The 18767-nt window shown below is 38.8% G+C and overlaps 2 protein-coding genes and 1 long non-coding RNA gene across 4 annotated transcripts; all 3 read left to right on the top strand.

Annotated features, from left to right (window-relative positions):
* The first annotated feature begins 5483 nt into the window (after positions 1-5483).
* LOC103439372 (uncharacterized) lies at positions 5484-8032 on the top strand. Its single transcript, XR_011582797.1, has 5 exons — positions 5484-5805; positions 5927-6344; positions 6438-6644; positions 6841-7219; positions 7347-8032. It is a non-coding gene; the product is annotated as an uncharacterized lncRNA (long non-coding RNA).
* Positions 8033-11379: 3347 nt separating this feature from the next.
* Positions 11380-14727, top strand: LOC103439371 (uncharacterized). Of its 2 annotated transcripts, XM_017333450.3 has the most exons (4): positions 11400-11528; positions 12260-12742; positions 12969-13909; positions 14052-14727. In XM_017333450.3, the coding sequence occupies exons 3-4, from the start codon at positions 13026-13028 to the stop codon at positions 14518-14520; spliced, it is 1353 nt and encodes a 450-aa protein (XP_017188939.1). In that variant the 5' UTR covers positions 11400-11528; positions 12260-12742; positions 12969-13025; the 3' UTR covers positions 14521-14727. The 2 variants fall into 2 exon arrangements, with proteins under 2 accessions (XP_008376151.1, XP_017188939.1); XM_008377929.4 differs by lacking the exon at positions 12260-12742 and having other exon boundaries at positions 11380-11528.
* A 687-nt stretch (positions 14728-15414) lies between these two features.
* Positions 15415-17789, top strand: LOC103439370 (uncharacterized). The gene is made up of 3 exons (XM_008377928.4): positions 15415-15897; positions 16788-16870; positions 17492-17789. Exons 1-3 carry the CDS (start codon positions 15819-15821, stop codon positions 17519-17521), a joined length of 192 nt encoding a protein of 63 aa, XP_008376150.1. The 5' UTR covers positions 15415-15818; the 3' UTR covers positions 17522-17789.
* The last annotated feature ends 978 nt before the right edge of the window (positions 17790-18767 follow it).

Genomic DNA, 18767 nt, shown 5'->3' with positions numbered 1-18767 from the left:
ACATCTGGCATAAACGACTTATTTCATCTGGAATATTATATTCAAAATTAGGCTTTGGAAAATTCTATAAATAGAAGCCAATTTCATTCATTTGGGGGGAACCAAAATCATTAGGCAAAATTCTTGAAGCTTTGAAGCTCTGAAACTCCGAAGCTCTCAAGCATCCAGGTTCCCGAAGAATCAAGAAAGCTCTCTTCGTTCTTCGTTCATCGTTCATCCTAAGATCAAGCCCAAACGACCCTTTGGATCAACAATCATCCACCAATTCAAGATCAAGCCCCGACGGCCCTTGAAGAAAGTGTTCTTCGTTCTTCGTTCATCGTTCTTTCAAGATCAAGCCCCGACGGCCCTTGAAGAAAGTGTTCTTCGTTCTTCGTTCATCGTTCTTTCAAGATCAAGCCCCGACGGCCCTTGAAGAAAGTGTTCTTCGTTCCTCGTTCATCGTTCTTCCAAGATCAAGCCCCGACGGCCCTTGGATCAATCATCCACCAATTCAAGATCAAGCCCCGACGGCCCTTGAAGAAAGCACCATCGTTCATCATCCGTTCATCCAAGATCAAGCCCCAACGGCCTTTTGGATCAACAACGTCGACAAATCCACACATCCAACCGTTCTTCAAGATTAAACCCAAAAGCCCTTGAAGATCTGTTCATAACCGTTCTTCAAGATCAAGCCCAAAAGCCCTTGAAGATCCGTTCATCACCGTTATTCAAGATCAAGCCTTAACGGCCCTTGAAGAAACACTCATCCTCAAGATCAAGCCCCAACAGCTCCTTGAAGATCCGCTCAAATCCACCTTCAAAGATCAAGCCCACGACCCCTTGAAGAAACTTCCAACAGTTCATCCAAGATCAAGCCTCGACGGCCCTTGGATCAACGAAACATCCATAAATCAAAACCTTACGGAGATCGAATCAGAGGATCAAAATAGAGAGAGATTGTAAACCAAAATCATCAAATACAAATATTTGTTTGTGCACGTCGTTCTTGTCTCTTTCGTTTCAGGAAAATTTCGTGTTCACAATCACATCAGTCTTGGCAATGATATGGATGTGACAAGGCAACATGTAATGTCTTAACTTGCAGGTAGTGAAGTATAGAGTCAAACATAGCTTCTTAACCGGGGTGTATCTTGTTTCTACCTTAGTAAGGATTCTATTGAGGTAATATATTGCTTGTTCTTTTCCCCTTTCATTGTTCTAAGCTAGTAGGCTTATTATTGACTTCTCAGAGGCAGAAATATAAAACTTTAAAGGTTTCCCTCTCTGAAAGGGCATGAGCACTGGTGGAGATGCTAGGTAGGCTTTCACGCTGTTAAACACCTCTTGGTGTTGTGGGCCTCATTCAAACTCTTCTTGATTCTTCAGTCTTGGTAAAGTAGTCAACGGCTAAATCTTGCCCGCCAAGTTAGCAGTAAATTTTCGTAAGAAGTTGATCTTCCCTCGTAGCCTTTGCAACGGCACTTCATTGGTGAGAGAAGGTGATTCCATAATAGCATGAGTCTTGTTTTTGTCTACCTCCACACCTCTTTGATGAACAAAGAATCCCAAAAAGTTGCCTGATCTAACTCCAAAAACATGTTTCTTTGGATTCATTTTTAACTTATGGGTCCTCATTCTAGTTAAGGCATGTCTGAAGTCTTTTAAATGTTGCTATTCAGTTTTAGACTTGACCACAATGTCATCAATTTACATCTCCATGCTATGCCCGATCAAATCATGAAAAATGGCATTCATTGCTCTCTGACAGGTTGAATCAGCATTTTTGAGCCCGAATGGCATGACTAAGTATTCATATGCTCATATATGACCAAGGCATCTAAATGATGTTTTATGTATATCCTATTTAGCCATTTTTATTTGATTATAACCAGTATTCTTATCCATGAAAGGTAAAACTTTGTGTTTTGCAACTGCATCTATGGATAGGTTTCACATTGGCATTTACTACATAACACCACACCCTTAATCACCATTGCTTAGGGTATGTCGGGTAACTTTCTAACTCCCTCCGTAGGCCTGGCAGCCTGCCTTATTTCCCCCTTCACTTCCCAGGTAGCTTTTGCTTTTCTTTTTTCAACCCAGTTCAGGTTGATCATGTTTATTGGGGCATTTGGGAAGGGATCTGTGTCTATCATCATATTTTCCTAAGGTTTCTCCAACAACAGCTTTCCCTTGACAATGAGATCTTGAATCTAATCTCTAAACTATATGCAGTTGGTTATGGAATGGTTAAAGGTGTAGTGTAGTTTGCAATACTTCTTCCCTCTCAAGTATTCTGGTTTAGGCACTTTTTTGGTGATATCAGGCACAATCACTCTTTCCCACACCAACTCCTCATATATATCTGATGCCTTAGTTAGGTCAAAAAATAAGTATGGTACTTGGGGGGTTTCATAGGCACGAATCCTCCGTCGTTCATCACTACTTTTTTTTTTTTATCTTTAACTGGCTTGACCAAACCTTTCACCATTAAAGGTTTGAAAGGAGTGGTCATTTCTGCTGCACACATCTCTATTCCCTCTCATTCATTGCTGTCATTTTCTTCTGACTCCGAGCCCTCGAACTCCAACTGGTGAATTGCTGCTTTGTTCTTGTAGAAATGGGGCACCTTAGACTAGCGTCTCACTTGCTGCTCATCTGCTAACAGCTTCTCGTACTTTGTAGCAGCTATTACCAACTCCTGCAACTCACTGAATTAGACATTATAGAACTTTTTCCTTAATGCAATCTCAGGGTTTTGTAAGCAATAAATATAAGTTGGTCATGGTTGATAAGGAACTGGCACCTCATCTTTGTCCTCGTAAACCTCATCATGAAGTCTTCAGTCAACTCATGTTCATATTGTTTCACCTCCACTAGATCATTGATAATCATCTCGGGCTCCACCTTATAAAACTGCTTCATCTCTATTTGCCCTTAGTTGGCAATGAAATTGGGGGGTAACAGAGAATACCACTAAGATGCTAAGCCAACTAATGAATTCCCAAACAACCTTAACTTATAGTTAGGGTTGCCTTCAAACGCCACACAGTAGTTGGAGAATTTGAAGATGTGATCCCTAGAGGACATATTGTAGTCTTCCCCACTGAAAGTTGGGAACACATGCATCTTGAAATTCAAGGGAAAAGGGATTCTACTCATCAATATACTCTGGGTAGGGTTTCTAGTAGGTGATCCTGAACAGCAGGCGAGCTTATGGTTGAACATTTTGGACCACCATCATTCTCAGCTCGGCCTAAGTTGCATTATTGTGTAGGGTGTAAGAAGGTCCCCACTTTAGGTTATGCTTATTGCCCGAGAAAGCCTTATTATGTGGCTCTGGCTGCTACCACCTAGACTCCCCTCCCTTATTAGCCAATGATGGTGGCCTATAAGGGGGATGTTTGCCCAAAGTTGGGCACATCCTTTTCACTGGACTCTCCAACTTGTTGAGTCATTCCATATTTACTTCCATCTTGCCCGATCTGCCCCCTACTATCTAGTGAGAATAGTAAAGGATCGTGCAAACTTGTTCCTTGGATTTCTTCCTCTCCCGGTTGACTGGTTCCATGTTCTTACTTCTTCTTCCCATATCCTTCTTTTTCCTCAAGCAAAGGAAACAGGGGAATCAGTTGTTCTTTCTCAGGACTTGTCTCTCTCATCATCTCCCTATCATGACGATCTTATGGGGTAGAGTATTCCAACTCTAATCTCTTCTTGCAGCCACTTTTCTTTGAGTTTATAGAGGTTGTAAGCTAAATTGGATGTATGGTAAACATGTTTTACACGAGGGAATCGATACTACAACACTAACGGAAGGTAGCAGAGATTTTACACTAAACAAAAGATAGTTTTTCTAAGGGAACTATTATTAAAAGGACTGAATCTGGACGAGTTTCAACGTTTTTGGGTGCGAATCTGGCTTGAAAACAAAGTTTGTATGTTGTTTGTTTGATTGGATGAGTGTCCTTATCTTTGTTGTCTCTTTCCTTTTATAGACAGTTTTACCCTACTGTCTTGGCTTTGTTCTTGGCCGAAAGTCCTCAAGCACTACAAAAAAAATGGTCATTTGTGACCAACTTTTTCCGAGGACCTACGAATACCCTTGAAAAAATCATTATTTCCGACCCAAAATTATGCTCCTTCGAAAATAGTTTGACAAGAGGCGTATTATTTTCTACACTCAAAATGCCCTTGGAAAAGGGTTCCATCGCTGTCGGAAATAGATTTTTTTTTTAGGGAATTTTTGGCGCCACATTTATTTACGATGAAACTTTTATTCGTTGGTAATAGTTGTATTTTTTTTTCAAGGGCGTGTTTAACTTGTCGGAAGTAATTGTTTATTTCTAAGGGAAACAAGTGGTTGTCAGTAGTAATTTCTTTATTTTCAAGGGTTATTAGTTGTTGTCAGAATTGATTGTGTATTTGTGAGAGGAACTACATGCCGTCAAAAATGATTATCTATTTAAACTTTATTTATTTTTTATTCTATTATAAGAAGTGGGATAAATTATACATGGGATGTTGTTCAAATCAACTTGAATACAGCAAAAAGATTGTTAGGCTAACAATTTTAGAGTTAATCTAGCAAAGTTTTTTACTCTCATACTCATAAATATTTTATTCTTAATATCACATACGTGAGATTACAAAATTCCAAAGCAATTTTAAGATACCAAAGCACATGAAAAAATTCATAATAATTAATTTACAAGTATGAAAAATGTGAGGAAAAAAAATAATGCAAACGCTCATAATAATTAATGTAGAAGTGTGAAAAATGTAAAAAAAAAAATATGATCACTCATAATAACAAGCTTTAAAACTTTCATGAAGGGGTCAAATCCGAAATGTGACACCAGAATCCATAAACCCTTGATTTATATTTAACCGTCGATTGTCATTTATGCTTTATTCTTCTCATAGAATTTTGTTTTTCAGATTTTTTTTTTTAAAACATGATCTTTTAGCAGATGCAAACAAATGAACGGTTCAGATCGTTGATATCACGTTCGTATGTTTACGGTTCAGATCGTTGATATCACTAACCGTAAAAATCTGAACATGATATCAACGATCCGAACCGTTCATGTTTATGAATTCACTAGAAGATTATGTTTTTTGAAAAGAAAATTTGAAAAACAAAATTATGTGAGAAGAATGGAGCGTAATCGTGAACGACAATCGACGGCTAAAATTTAATCTACAATTTATGAGATGATATTGGCGAATTTTGGAGCTGACCTCTTCACAAAAGTTGTAGAGATTGTCATCACGAGCGTTTGTATATTTTTCTTATATTTTTCACACTTCGACATTAATTAAAAAACTTTACTACAATAATAACTATAGAATTTAATCTCACTTATGTGAGATTAAATCCTTACCGTGTGTTTTGAAGAGTTGCCAAAATTTTGGCATGGCACCTTTATTTTTAGCTTTTTATTTTCAAAATTTTGACACGGCGCCTAAAAACTTAAGTTTCTATTTCCAAAGAGAGCGCCGATTATCTCTTTCTTGCAGCTTCTCTGTATTTCCTCTTCAGAAACAAAACCGTAGCCTCCATCCTCTAGTAGCCATACGTGACGATGATAGAAACCATGAAATCCTCACACATGTTGTTTTTCAGCTTATATCTTATGAGGTCTGACATATATATTTTCAGGTCTCGCCTGGATTTGAGATTTGGAAGCAGAAAACGAGAAGGCTAAGAGGATGGTGAAGGGCGTGGCAACCTACTTCTCTATGACTTTGGGGGCTTTTGTGTTTTGGCAATCCATGGATGAAGTCCACATCCGGATCGCTCTGCATCAGGACGAAAAGGCAAAAATCTCTTCTTTCTCATGCCTGCAGATGCAATTTCTCTTTTAGATTGGACTTATAATTTGGGTGATTAGCAATTTTTTTTAAAGAATTTGATTGAATTTCATCACCACAAGCGCAGAATTGAGAGGGTTCTCATCGAATGGTTCAATTATGGTGGAAAAATCCGATTTTTAGGAAATTGGCATGAAATTTGGTGGTTAGGTTACAGGGGAATGGGGAGTAGGTGATGCTGCAAAATTGGGGAGGAAATCAGGGGTGGGAGGAATACCTTATCTCTCAGACTTCTCCCCCATCTCCATCACCGTGACCCAACATCATGGCAGCCACCGCCGTCTCATCTCTCAATCTTGGAATAGAAGTCTTTCCTCTCATTGAAAGCAGTCCCCGCCGTCCGATCACGAAACCCACCGCCACCCTTCTTGCTCCACCGTCACACCGGCTTCCTTCCCTCATTTTCTCAAACCCATTTCGCCTCCCTCTCCTCAACCACCGTCGGCATGTCCCCAACTCACTCTCCACCACAACCACTACCAGAGGTACATAATATAAGAAACTCAAACCCCAAGCTACCCTTCTTTTTTGTTGATAATTTTGCGATTTAATCCATTTTTTCTTGTGGGTACTCACAGGTACAGATGTTGTGAGGTGCTCTCTTCCTTAACCTTGACAGATGAAGATTTGGACAAGCTGGGGTTCGAGAAGGTCGCCGAGGAGTTCATTGGAGAGTGCAAGTCGGAAGTTTTGCTTCTCCGCCACAAAAAGACAGGTGCCCAAGTCGCTTCCATGTCCAACAACGACGAAAATAAGGTCTTTGGCATCGTTTTCCGAACCCCACTGTGAGTACTCTTCCAAAATCTCAAAATTTTCATTTTTTGTTTGTTTGTTTATTTGTTAATAAAGTGGAGCTACCCATTTATGTAGTTGCTGATTTTCAGTGCTCGGCTACCAGTTAGTCTGATATTTGTATCATAATTAAACTTGTGGTTGTGTGGTTTTGGTGTGGGGGATGCAATACTTGTACAATCTACAAAGGTCGAGGCAATCAGATGGATGGGCTCAGGGGATGCAATTATTTTAGGTGGTTTTGTGGAAAAGCAATGGCAGGTTTTAGGAAATTGCTTGTAAGTTTAAAGCAGAGCTGCCACAAAGTACGGTCGCCGCAACTTGGCCTCTCGATGGACCTTTCGCAATTGCAGCTTACCAGAGTAAATGCCAGACTGAGGGATTGTCGACTAATAGCGATAGGGCTAGCAAATGTGTGTTAGTATGTCAAAGTGATGGAAAATCTGGATGTTTAAATCTGAGCTACATCATCCTCATGTTGTCTCAATGATTCAAAATGATTCAATGGAGGCATGAAAGGCAAACATTTTTGCAACCAAGCACTCGAGGGTTTGGTGGAGTAGTCCAGGTAAATCCTTTGCTCATGCAATAAATGTTGTGACTTAGTTAGACATGGTAAGTGATTTCTGTTATGTCGTAAGATAGAGTGTCAGTTGGCCACCCATACTAAGGTGACGCTACATTTCATGCCACAGGCTGGTGTCACGGATATAAAACTCGTTTCACATGGTTTTCTTTCGTGTGGTGGAGACGTCACTGTAAAGCTGGTTCAGCTCAAAGATCACCAGCGTTAGACGTGATGAAGTTGATTATAAGTTATGTTAGAACTCATGGGAAATCATTCATGAACAATATGACTGCAGAAAGCACCAAACTTTGCGATACTCCCCAACATTCCTCCAGTGTTGCTTGTGACTAGTGCATTCTATACTCAACGCTGTGGACGTTTTTGGATCCCTACCGCTTACACGCAAGGGGAATTATGAGGCTCAACTCTCTCGCTAGCTCGAAGGTGACTACCAGGAGGACCAAGGGAATAGAAAAGAACCGGATATAAATATTTTCGGTTTTTTTTGCTTATGAGCCTAAATGGAGGAGAAAACAATCTTATCGGGCAACATTGGTCGGAAGGATGGCATGGTCGAATCTTGGCGATCAAGGCCTTTTCGAGTGTTTTCGATCTCTTCACACTGCTCTGCTGGATCTCTGTCGAGTTAAGGCACCAGGAAGAGTTCCAAATTTCACTGTACAAATTATTTTTTATTTTACTTCCATTTCATGTGCATATATAATTCTGAAAACTGCTTCATAGCTATTGTATTGTATGTAATGATTGGTGCGGAGAATTTTATAAAGTAAACTGAAATTTGGATTTGCTCTAGCAGCAGTAATAAGTTCATCGAAGAATAATGTTAGGCACAGTAAATTTGTGCACTAAATACCTGGTAGCCGTAATTATTTGTTCATTTAAAATTCACGGTTATGGTTAATTTTTTTTTTTTTTTGAACAAATGATATTATCTATACTAAGGTGGGAGAAAATAGGGATAAGTCTCATAATGGACTAGAATAATGTAGTTTAAATGTATCTTTGGAGAGAATCAAATTTAAAATATCTTTTTTACAAGTAAAGAAGAATATCATTAAATTGTAGTATTAAACGGTTACAGTTACGACTGGATGGAAGTTGCCTTTATAGCACCTCCCGTCAATCAATTTTACCATTTCTTGATCGGGGTGGTTGAAAGATTTTTACTGAAAATGCAAGGAAAAGGAAATGTCAAGGTCAGGAATGACAATTCCGATATTCTCTGTGGTCTAGAGTCTGACTTTAAATTGCAAACAAATACAACAGAGCAAGGTATTAAATATCGGTAATATCGGAAATATCGATAGTCTGAAAACACGGAAATATCGATGGAAATATCGGGATAATATCGATATCGATAAAAATTACATGGAAACCACGGAAATTGTAAGAAAAACTTGGAAATTTTTATTGAAACTTTGCAGGATGTTTATTTAGTCAATTATCTATTAGTTTATCACAAAAAATTGGAAGGAAATGCATTGCATGATGGATTTAACATTATCAAGTTGATTATATAGCGAGCTGACAAACATTGTGAGTGTAGAAAATATGTAGTAATTAATGAAAGAAGTTTAAACACACCATAATTATTTATATATAATGAATTAGTACAATATTTTACACTTTTCACATGATGCAGCACACCATTCCAAAACCTTTTTTTATTTATTATTATTTCTTCTTCTTCATTTTTTGTTTTTTTTGGCAAACATTTTTTCTTCTTGTTTTCAGATGGTGCCACGCACCACTTCTTTTTCTTCTTCTTTTCAGATGGTGCCAACGCACCAATCCAAAAGCCCTTCTTTTTCTTCTTCTTTGCAGATGGTGCCAAGTCACAGACGCAACACAACTTTTCCCTTCTCCCTTCTCTCTTCTCTGTTCTCCCTCCTTCCTCATTCCCACAACTTTTAATTATTTTTCGCTGTCTCTCTCTCTCTCTCCTCCCTGCTCGTCACTCTTCAAATCCCACTCTCTCTGCAAATCCCAAATTCCCGATCGCCTCTCTCTCTCTCTCTCTCTCTCTAAAATCCATTCCGTCAGGGAATCAAAATCCTATCTTTTTCATTCACATACAAAACCCACACAAATATTTATAGATCTGCTGCTCCTCCTCCCATGGCTTCCACCGGGAATCAAAATCCGCCGCCGCAGCAGCAACCGCCGCCCTCGGCCGTTGCTGCGTCGTTTCCCGCCGCTTCCACTCCCTCGTCCCCCAAGTCGAAAACGTTGTCGTCCGTGTCAACTGCTCCGCCTCCTCGTCTTCCTCCTCCGACAAGTCTCGGACCCCCTAGATCGGAGTCTAGGGTCCTGTTTTACAGTCGCCCGGAGCTTCTACAGCTCCGGCGTTCTTTTCCGAGCAGGCCAGTTCCGATATTATCGAAAATTTCGATAATATCGCGATATTATCCCTAAAACCATTTGGATATTGAAAAAAAAATCGGTTCCCCTAAAAACCGATAATATCAGCGATATATCGCCGATATTATCGGCATTTCGGACCATGCAACAGAGTAATGATATGAAAACTAGATTAAATTTTGTAAATAAAATAATATGGAAGATGATAATTGGATTATTATTTAAGGGAATTGTTATTAGTACTTTAAAAATCTCATTTTATACTTCAAATTTTTTATATTATGAAAGAAAACTACACTTATGAGGAGTGTAGTATGAAATTTTTAGAGTGTCAATAATACTTTCCTTATTTAATCATTGATAAAGGTGTTTAATTTTTTATTAGTGAAATCTCATTTGATTTACTAATTTAGTTTATAAGTTTAATTTCTCTAACATTACGTACAAAAAAAGTCAAAAAGTAAATAAATATTCCATTAGAAGTTAAAGGATTGCGGTCTACTCTAATCTAATTCTCTAATGTCTAATCTATTAATTTAATCTAGTCCGCTTTTGGTGGTAACTTTTACCACAAGAATGCTTCTATTCGGTGTTCCCATCAATTAGGCACTTACGATACACACTTTTAAATTAATTAGCCTTATAAGTTGTCCATGCTTGCCCACAAATCAATGGGAGCACCCTGATGATCTGTATTGCGTGGTGATGCTAATAATAGAACGTGAGTATCAAATTTAATAATAGGTAAATTAAGTCGTTTAGTATTACGGTTTAGTGATATTCTTTTTCATTTGTAAGTGAGAAGTCTTAGACTTGATTATGGCCAAATACAAATTTTAACCACATTATTATGGCTTTAGTCTAATGTAAAGTTTGGCCCACTCTTTCACTTTTTAGTGTAGATAATTTCATTTGTTAAAAAAACAATAATAGGTAAATTAACTCTAAAATCTTCTAACACTTGCACTGTACTTTTATTCTTTGATGTGAGATATGCTAAAGCGTAATTATAAGCTGACTTTGATACATGTCAAAATGTGAACATTCAGCTCTATATCAGTTGGATATGCGTCAAGTCACACAAAACAATGGAAGGGCACACACTAAATACTCATGGCTATCTTAATGATCACTCGATTCAAGTAAAAATGAATCATATACAATTTTCTACATAAATTATACTAGCATTAATCATGCGTGACACTAACACGGTCATAGATGATTATAAGTTGTGCGGTATATCCAACCCACATCAACTATGAGAGCATCACATAAACGGTAGCACGGCTTTACATATCAGAGCCGGCTAAATCCAGAGCTTGATGACTAATTCAAACTAAAACCTTAGATCTTATACACTTGGGGTCCACCTCATATGCCCCAATATGGAGTCACTCTCTCAATTGATCATGGGGGCCACTTTAGATGCTAAATTTCTACTTATTTAACAACCGTTGAGTATCTTAAATACTAGACACTTTAATTCTCCCACGGTACCACCCCGCCCTCACCATTTTGCCTTGCCACGTGACAATATTCCCTCCAAAAACACTACAAAATAACACTCCAAATGGTCAAGTGAGCCAAATCCGATCCCACGTCATATATGGATGGACCCATCCTCCACCCTCACCCTGGAGTGGATATTAGTATTCAATCCCAAATTATGAAACATGGGCTCCACAAGACAAAAACAATGCTGGTCTTCCCAAAACGGCGTCGTAGATGTCGCGAGAGCAAGCGTGGCGTGGCTGTGCAAAACTGCAAACCGACAAAATAAAAGTAGGAAAATGATAACCGAAAGCAAAAGCTCTTCTCTGACATGGCTCATGGCTCATCTTCTTCTCGCTTCCTCTTAGATTCCCTGCCTGATTTTCCCTCTTTACAACCACAAAACGGTTCGTTTCGTTGAACGAATACCTTAGAGGTTTGTTCTGCTTCTCTGTTTTTCTTCTTCTTTCTGTTTGATGGAATTGAATAGGTGGGTGCTTTTGTTTTTAAGTTTTTTTTTTTTTAAGTTTTTTTTTTGAGATTTTTTTGTTGGGTTTTGTTTTTCATCTTGTTTGATAATTTGGGTTTGCTCATAAATTAATAGTGGTCAAATTATCAATCTGGTTTTCTGTTTCATAACCGAGTCTTTCATTTTGTTTAATTTTTTTTTATTAAGTATCTCTGTTTTTTATATATGCTAAACTTCGAGGAAGGGATTCGAACTTGGGGGTAGAGGCGGAGCACACTGCGCTCGCTAACTTGGCTAATTCCAAGTCTGTGAATTTTTTTATAAGTTAGTGGGGTTTGGTGCTTAATTTGGCAGGATTATGGTAAGTGTTATTTGCCGGCTGTGTAAGGGTTATTAAGGTCGTTCAGAACCCTTTGGCATCTGCATTTGGGTATCTTAGAGAAATAAAAGAAGGGTTGGATTAACTGATTAAGGACAGGTGAAGGAATATTCAGCCTCTTTATGTTTGTACTGATCCAGTGGATGTAATGGTTTTTCAACATCTTTAATTGGTATCAATGTTTTTAAAGCTTTCTAATGTTTCGTGATTTCGAATTATCGTGCAATTGCTAGTTATGTTATCCATTGGTTTCTGTTCTTCTTCTGATTGTGTTGGTGTTTCGATTCGTTTGAATTTCTGTTTTGTATTTCTTTTTTAGTGATCAGGAGTAACATTTGTTTCTCATTGGCTTTAAAGAAAAAGAACGATGGTGATTGGGGTTTGGGGTTTGTGATTCTCCTCAAGTGGGCTTCTTATAAAGTCAAGCGCACACGCAGCGAGCTTGATAGAAAGGGAAGTAGGTTGTGGAGTTGGAATCTAGGAATTTCCGCATTGATCATGGTTGTGTATGACTTGTAAGGAGATTCGGGGTTTTGAATCAAGATCCTTTTTATGGAAGAATTTGTCACCAGTCAAAGTGGCTGGGTTGACCACCTGATCATGATATAAAGTATAGCAAGCTTTATAATTTGATGCGTATCTTATAGTTTGTCGGGTAACGAAGGATTTCAGCTACTTCTAGCGTGTAAAATCATGGTATCCAGTGTCCCATTACTGAACTTCGACTGGCACCATGGACTTTTAGCAGCTTCCAGAAGTTGTCATTCTCCAAATGAACTGTGAACTTGTCAAGTATGTTGAAGTAAGGATAAACATGGTCGGAAGTAATGATAAACATAGTAAAGTTATTTTATTGGCTTGCTAAACCTGCATTATCTTGATTTTAATTTTAGAACCTATCTTGGATGCTTCGAACAAATAATTGTTTTGTTTTTCTCTTGTTGCTTCTTTAGTGGGATTTCTGTAGTGAAATACTACGACCCTTTCTGTTGGATTAAAATTCTGATATATTTTTTATTTTTTTTTAGCAATGTGTAGTGTATTTGCCTTTTACAAAGTAAAATGTACAAAAGAATAGCAAGCTGATGGCGGCAGCAGAAGCAAGGGCTGTGTGGCAGAGAACAGCTAATCGTTGTTTTGTCCAAGAGGATGCTAAAAGAGCTCCCAAGTTAGCTTGCTGCCAATCCTCGTCTTCGACAACTAGGCAGGTTGATGCTGGGCCTGCAACTGTAGCAGAAGGGCCAGATCATCCTGCCACTGGTTTCATGCCTATCAATCGGAATCCTTCATATTCTAGTCTACCCCCCGATACAAGATGGTGGCTGCAAATGCAACCTAGCTATGGGTACCAAAAGGATTTTACATACGAACAGTTAAGTGCATTGGAGGCTGACATGGAAACACTGAGAGCTGGGTTCGTGAAATCAACACCCAAAACTAGCGAGGTCCACCAGCAAAAAGCAGAATTCACTGATGCAGTCTCCGCTGTTTGTATGAAGACAGGCTACGAAGCCCAAAAGCAAGATGTAAGCGCCAAATATAGTAAGAACATGCAGGAACCTCTTCAATACGAAATGAAGGAAAAATATGAAATAATGGGGATGGATACCATTGATTGCCCAGTTTCCAATCAACCCAAGGAGTTTTGTTGTGACTATCCTTGGATTGGAGGTGGGAGGGCTGAACCATGGTGGCGGACAACTGACAGAGATGAATTGGCTTCCTTGGTTGCTCAGAAGTCGCTTAACCATATGGAGAACTGCGACCTTCCCCCACCTCAAAAAACGTATCATAAGAGACATCCATATGCTGATATTGGATGTTCTGACCCGAATGTGATATTGGGGACATCTTTAGATGCGAAGGCCCAAGCAACCAGTCTTTCCAGTATGACTACTCCTGCACATGGCTATCCTGATTCTGGAAGGGGAGAAATGTCTGGAGAAGGGCACTCCGACAAGTCATTCAGGTGGTTATTAGACATTCCAGGTCCTCGTGTTATTTATGAATTATTCCGATTTTTAGATTTCATTTCTAAGAACACTTGGTACGCAATCTTAAAAAAAAAAAAGGGACTAGCAGTCTGAGATCAGTTATATTTCTACTTGCAGAGACATCACGGAGATACAACAACTTTCTGAGGGTGAGCCTACAAAAGCTCAGCTAATGGAAGCACTCTGCCATTCTCAAACACGAGCAAGGGAAGCCGAGAAGGCAGCAAAGCAAGCTTATGCCGAAAAGGAGCACATCTTTAAGCTCTTCTTCACACAAGCCTCTCAACTCTTTGCCTATAAGCAGTGGTTCCAATTGCTGCAACTGGAAAGTCTTTACCTCCAGATTAAAAACAACGAACAGCCTCCAAGTGCCACTGTTTTCCCGGAGGGACTTCCATGGATGCCAGCCAAAGGCAAGAAACTGCGGAGGAACTGGCGTAAGGGTGCCAAGGGTAAAAGAGGAAGGATGGCCGAACCCAGGCACGACATTGCAACGTATGCTGTTGCTTTTGCGTTGGGGTTCGGTCTCGTTGGTGCTGGCTTGTTCCTGGGATGGACTGTGGGGTGGATGTTACCCCATTTCTAGGTTGTGTGGTAGTTCTGAGTTGTGACCATTTCATACCTCTTGTAATGATTGTTCAAAAGGGAATATGTGTTTTGGGTTAGTTTCTTTCTTTGTGTATTTCGTCCAGGTTTTACGTAGTTTTCGTATGTAAATATACCCCGATGTACTTGTATAAATGTTGCGAGGAGGGATGAGATTTTGTATAAATTTTATTTGGTTACTCTTCCACCTTACGTTTGTAAATTATCACAAGTCTTGGTTCTTTTTGCTTTTGTTTTCAAGACCTTGCACTTTTTTTTTTCTTAAAAAAAGGGACAACTGGTTGTAAATTACAGTTTTCCACCTCTTCCGGTCCCGAAAAGGTTTTGGGAAATTTTACCGTGCCCGTGGTTACAGTTAATCAATCACCAGGTTAAAGCATCTATCCCGAACCTCTCACATTTTCTTTGTTTTATTGGAAAGTCGCAATCATCATTCTTACCACTAGATCATTTGCTGCGATTAAGACCTTGCACTTTTGACTTTGGTGGTATGATGGTTTAGGAGACTTATCCTGTAGCCTCAGAAGTCAATGGCGTCTCAGCTATAAATTTTGAAGAGAGAACTTTGCCGTCCTGTCCCTGTTGAATGAAGAGTTATGTCTGCCATCCAAGAGAGAGGAGGGATTTTCTTCGGTGCTATAGAGGACTACTTTGTATTTTGATGTTTTAACCGTTATATCTTTGTTTAAAGATATAAAACTCAATATTTAACGGTTAAAACACTTGAACTACTAGATACTCCAGAGCACCTAAGAATTTTTGGAGAGGAGAAGTAGTTCGTGTGATTGTCACATTACCATGTAACCCTATAACCCTATCTATTCATATTATAATAAGTTCAACATTAAAGCTCGCGCAACCTTATGGTTCACTCGTATTATAACTTTGGAGGCAATCTGAACGCTTCGAACTTTGTTAAGCGGAAGACAAAAAATAATATGCATTTGGTTTTTACAGGTGTTCGAAGTGAGCATCTTAGGAGCAGGACTGAACTGTAGAGCAAAAATAATAATTACCCCTCGGAAGGAGTTGAGTCTCCATGTTGGAACCAAATCAAGTTATCGAACCCAAGTTAATTTAAGAAGCCCAAGTTTGAGCCCTAAATTAAGTACTGAACCCGAATCGCTAAGAATCCGCTCCCCTCACCCGGGTCAGGTTTGCAAAGCAGATCCGTTTCTGCTTCCATTTTCTTCCAGCTTTCAAGCTTCTAGGTTGTAGCTCAGAAGACGGACAGGATCCCTCACTCGCACAAAACCCCAAAACACAGACACCCGAGAGATGGCAGTGATGGAGAAGCTCAGGATGTTCGTCGCTCAGGAGCCTGTCGTCGCAGCTTCTTGCCTCATCGCCGGCGTTGGTACTCTCTCTCTCTCTCTCGCGCAAAATCCCTATTAAATTTAGGATCAAATTTATGGGATTCAAATTCCCAAAATTGGTGCACAGATTGAAATTTTCATAATCTGGGTTTTGGTTTCGTGTGCAAACTTTCCGATTTGGGGGAGTTTTACTTTTATGCTCAGATTAAATAATGTATGTTGTGTGCACCACTGTATTTTGATTTGAATGTTTGAGCCGTAAAGGTGCAGTTTTTGTTTTTGTACAGCTCTCTGATGCCAATTCAGTCTTGGCATATACATGTTTTGAGGCAAAGTTCGAATATTTTGGCTGAAATTTTGAAGTTTTCGTTATATCTTAATCTCTAATGAATTACAAGTTTAGATTACGCTTATGCTGTTGTGACGGAAAGAATTACATGTTTGTAGCTGCGTGCATTCATTTGTCTGGGAAGGGAAATCTAGGACTTGAGTTCTTTTTCTCCACTAGATTCAGCCTGGTAGAACAACAATATGCTTCCAAGGCTGGAACAGCCATTGCCGGAAAACAGCAATGTGGGCTCTGCGTTGGGATACTCATATTGATAATCGTATTGAACATACTTCAATATATTTCATAGTTTTACATTCTCAGCGAAAGAAATATTTCTTAATGGATTAGAATTGCATTTTTCGATTGCGAAGTTATTCCTCCTATAGAACTTGTAATATGTTAAGTGATCCATTTTACTCGCGAGAAACTATGATCAATTTTGCTCGTTGAGACTGAGGTCAAATTTGGTTCCTAATGTTTTCAAGTTAATGGATCAAGCATTTTAAGAAGAATCTAAGTAGTATCTGTTAAGGTTTCAAGGGCACTCCTGTAGGACTTATGGCTATATTCAACTGACTGGCTATTATGATTGAATTTCAGGTCTCTTTCTTCCAGCTGTAGTAAGGCCAATTCTTGATTCCTTTGAAGCTTCTAAGCAAGTCCCTCAGCCTGCTTTAAGCGATGTGAGTGTTACATGACACGTTAGTTAAAATTTTCATTCATTCTTTGCCTAATTATGCACTTTACATAGAGCACTTGGATTTGTTATGTTGTTCATAAAGAAAATGTTCATGGTTGATTCATGCCTTTTTGGAATTGAACTTAATCTAACTTGGATATAGTGACTGCTCAACTCATATATTATCACTACCTAATTAGGTGGGTAGAGTCCATGGTGTTCTTCATCGTCATCGTTAGATTGGTGGTCTGCATGGAATTCTTATGAACCTCCAAAACTTTCGCCCTCTCCCAATAGATCTAAAGTGGTTTGGCTATGTGCTCTTACACAGCCATGACCATGTAACTTGAAAAGGATAGAAAAATTGGATCCTCTCAACTTGCTCTGTCATGATTTGATTTTGTCCATTGATCTGCTCAATTATAGTTCATCTTGATCTATTCTTAAATAAAACTCTATATCCATCTGGAGAGCAAACAGGACCTAAGTTTGTTTCAATATAGATTTCATGCCCGCTTGTTCTTTTGGCCAGAAATTGTGCGCCCTCACAACACGCTAACAAGATCTTTTATCTTGTTTCCTTACTATCACTCATATTTCTGAATTACCTGGGTATTTTTCACAGGTGGTTGCAGGTATGACAGGTAAAAAATAGGGGCGATATGATTCATTGGTACAGGCGAACGATGGCCCTTTTTTTATTTTTGCCATTTTTCATGAGCATTGAAATAAGCCTGACAATCTTGTGTGGAGAACACAGTGATGCTGCATGTTGAATATTATCCTTTTCGTTGTAAGCATGTGACCGGTTTCCTTGTCACGTTAACTTTGACTAGCCGAAGCTGCTGCTGTTCTTGTTGATTTGAAGCCCAATTTAAAGCTTAATGAATGCATGCCAAATATAAGTGCCTGCTTCCATTTTATTCTTCATGCTTGCTACACATGAATTCAATTTTCTTTCAGTTGTCTTGTATAAACTTTTCATTTGTCCGGATATAAAACATAAATTCACAGTTTGATGCCTCTCTGATCCCCATGTTTTTCTCGTGTTTTAAATTTGGCCAATTTGGTCTCCTGAGTTTTTATCTGTTAACAATTTTGGTCATTTCCGTCTCATTTCGGTGTTAGGCCTCGTTTGGCAGCTCGGACTGTACTGACTATTTCTGTCGGATAGGATAAATAGCCACCGGATAGTACTGACTAAATTAGTCGGGCGTTTGGTGCAGTATCGGATTAATAACCGTATTATTTATACTGTGTTTGGTATTGAACCGGATAGGACAAGAGAAAAAAAATTAACAAATCTTTCTTAGCTTTTAGACTCTAATATAATGCTTTATTGATTCGTATAAAGATACAAGCAACTTTGGTACTAATTTTGAGTTAAGTTTCCTGCCTTGTGTTTTGTTAATTTGATATTATTTTTTTTCCCATTCTAATTTGGCCTCTGTGGTTGTCACGTATATATTCACACATATCTATATCCAGATAAAAATTCCAATCAACAATTCAACAACCCTAGTCCGAAATTCAACAATTCAATGCCAATCAACAATTCAACAACCCTAGTCCGAAATTATTCACACATATATATATCCAGATAAAAAGTAAAATTCACATAAAATTAAAAAAATGGATAGAGTGATGTAAAACACAAATTTACATAATCAATTGCATAATTGAGAGAAAATAATAAATAGATTCAATCAATTGCAAGAAAAATAGGAGGGGGAAGAATAGAGGGAGGGGCGGAATCCCAGAAGAAGAAAATTGAAAAGACGAAAATGTGATTCAAACGAAGAAGAAGACTGTGAGAAGACATACCTGGGATGAGAGCAAGATGGCGTCTGGAGAGGAAGAGAATGAAACGCTGCGTTAAGAGGTTGCGGTGGTGGTGGTGG

The sequence above is a fragment of the Malus domestica genome, chromosome 07 (genome assembly GCF_042453785.1).
Source record: "Malus domestica chromosome 07, GDT2T_hap1".
Classification (NCBI taxonomy): Eukaryota; Viridiplantae; Streptophyta; class Magnoliopsida; order Rosales; family Rosaceae; genus Malus; species Malus domestica.
The sequence above is the reverse complement of the archived record's forward strand: the minus strand, read 5'-3'. Positions and strand labels throughout refer to the sequence as shown.

Bases quoted from the DNA above. Each gene is read 5' to 3' on its own strand.
- LOC103439371 (XM_008377929.4), top strand. From the start codon at position 13,026: ATGGCGGCAGCAGAAGCAAGGGCTGTGTGGCAGAGAACAGCTAATCGT. The intron at 13,910-14,051 runs GTGGTTATTAGA...TTCTACTTGCAG, and splicing joins CACTCCGACAAGTCATTCAG to AGACATCACGGAGATACAAC.
- LOC103439370 (XM_008377928.4), top strand. From the start codon at position 15,819: ATGGCAGTGATGGAGAAGCTCAGGATGTTCGTCGCTCAGGAGCCTGTC. The intron at 15,898-16,787 runs GTACTCTCTCTC...ATTGAATTTCAG, and splicing joins TTGCCTCATCGCCGGCGTTG to GTCTCTTTCTTCCAGCTGTA. The intron at 16,871-17,491 runs GTGAGTGTTACA...TATTTTTCACAG, and splicing joins CTCAGCCTGCTTTAAGCGAT to GTGGTTGCAGGTATGACAGG.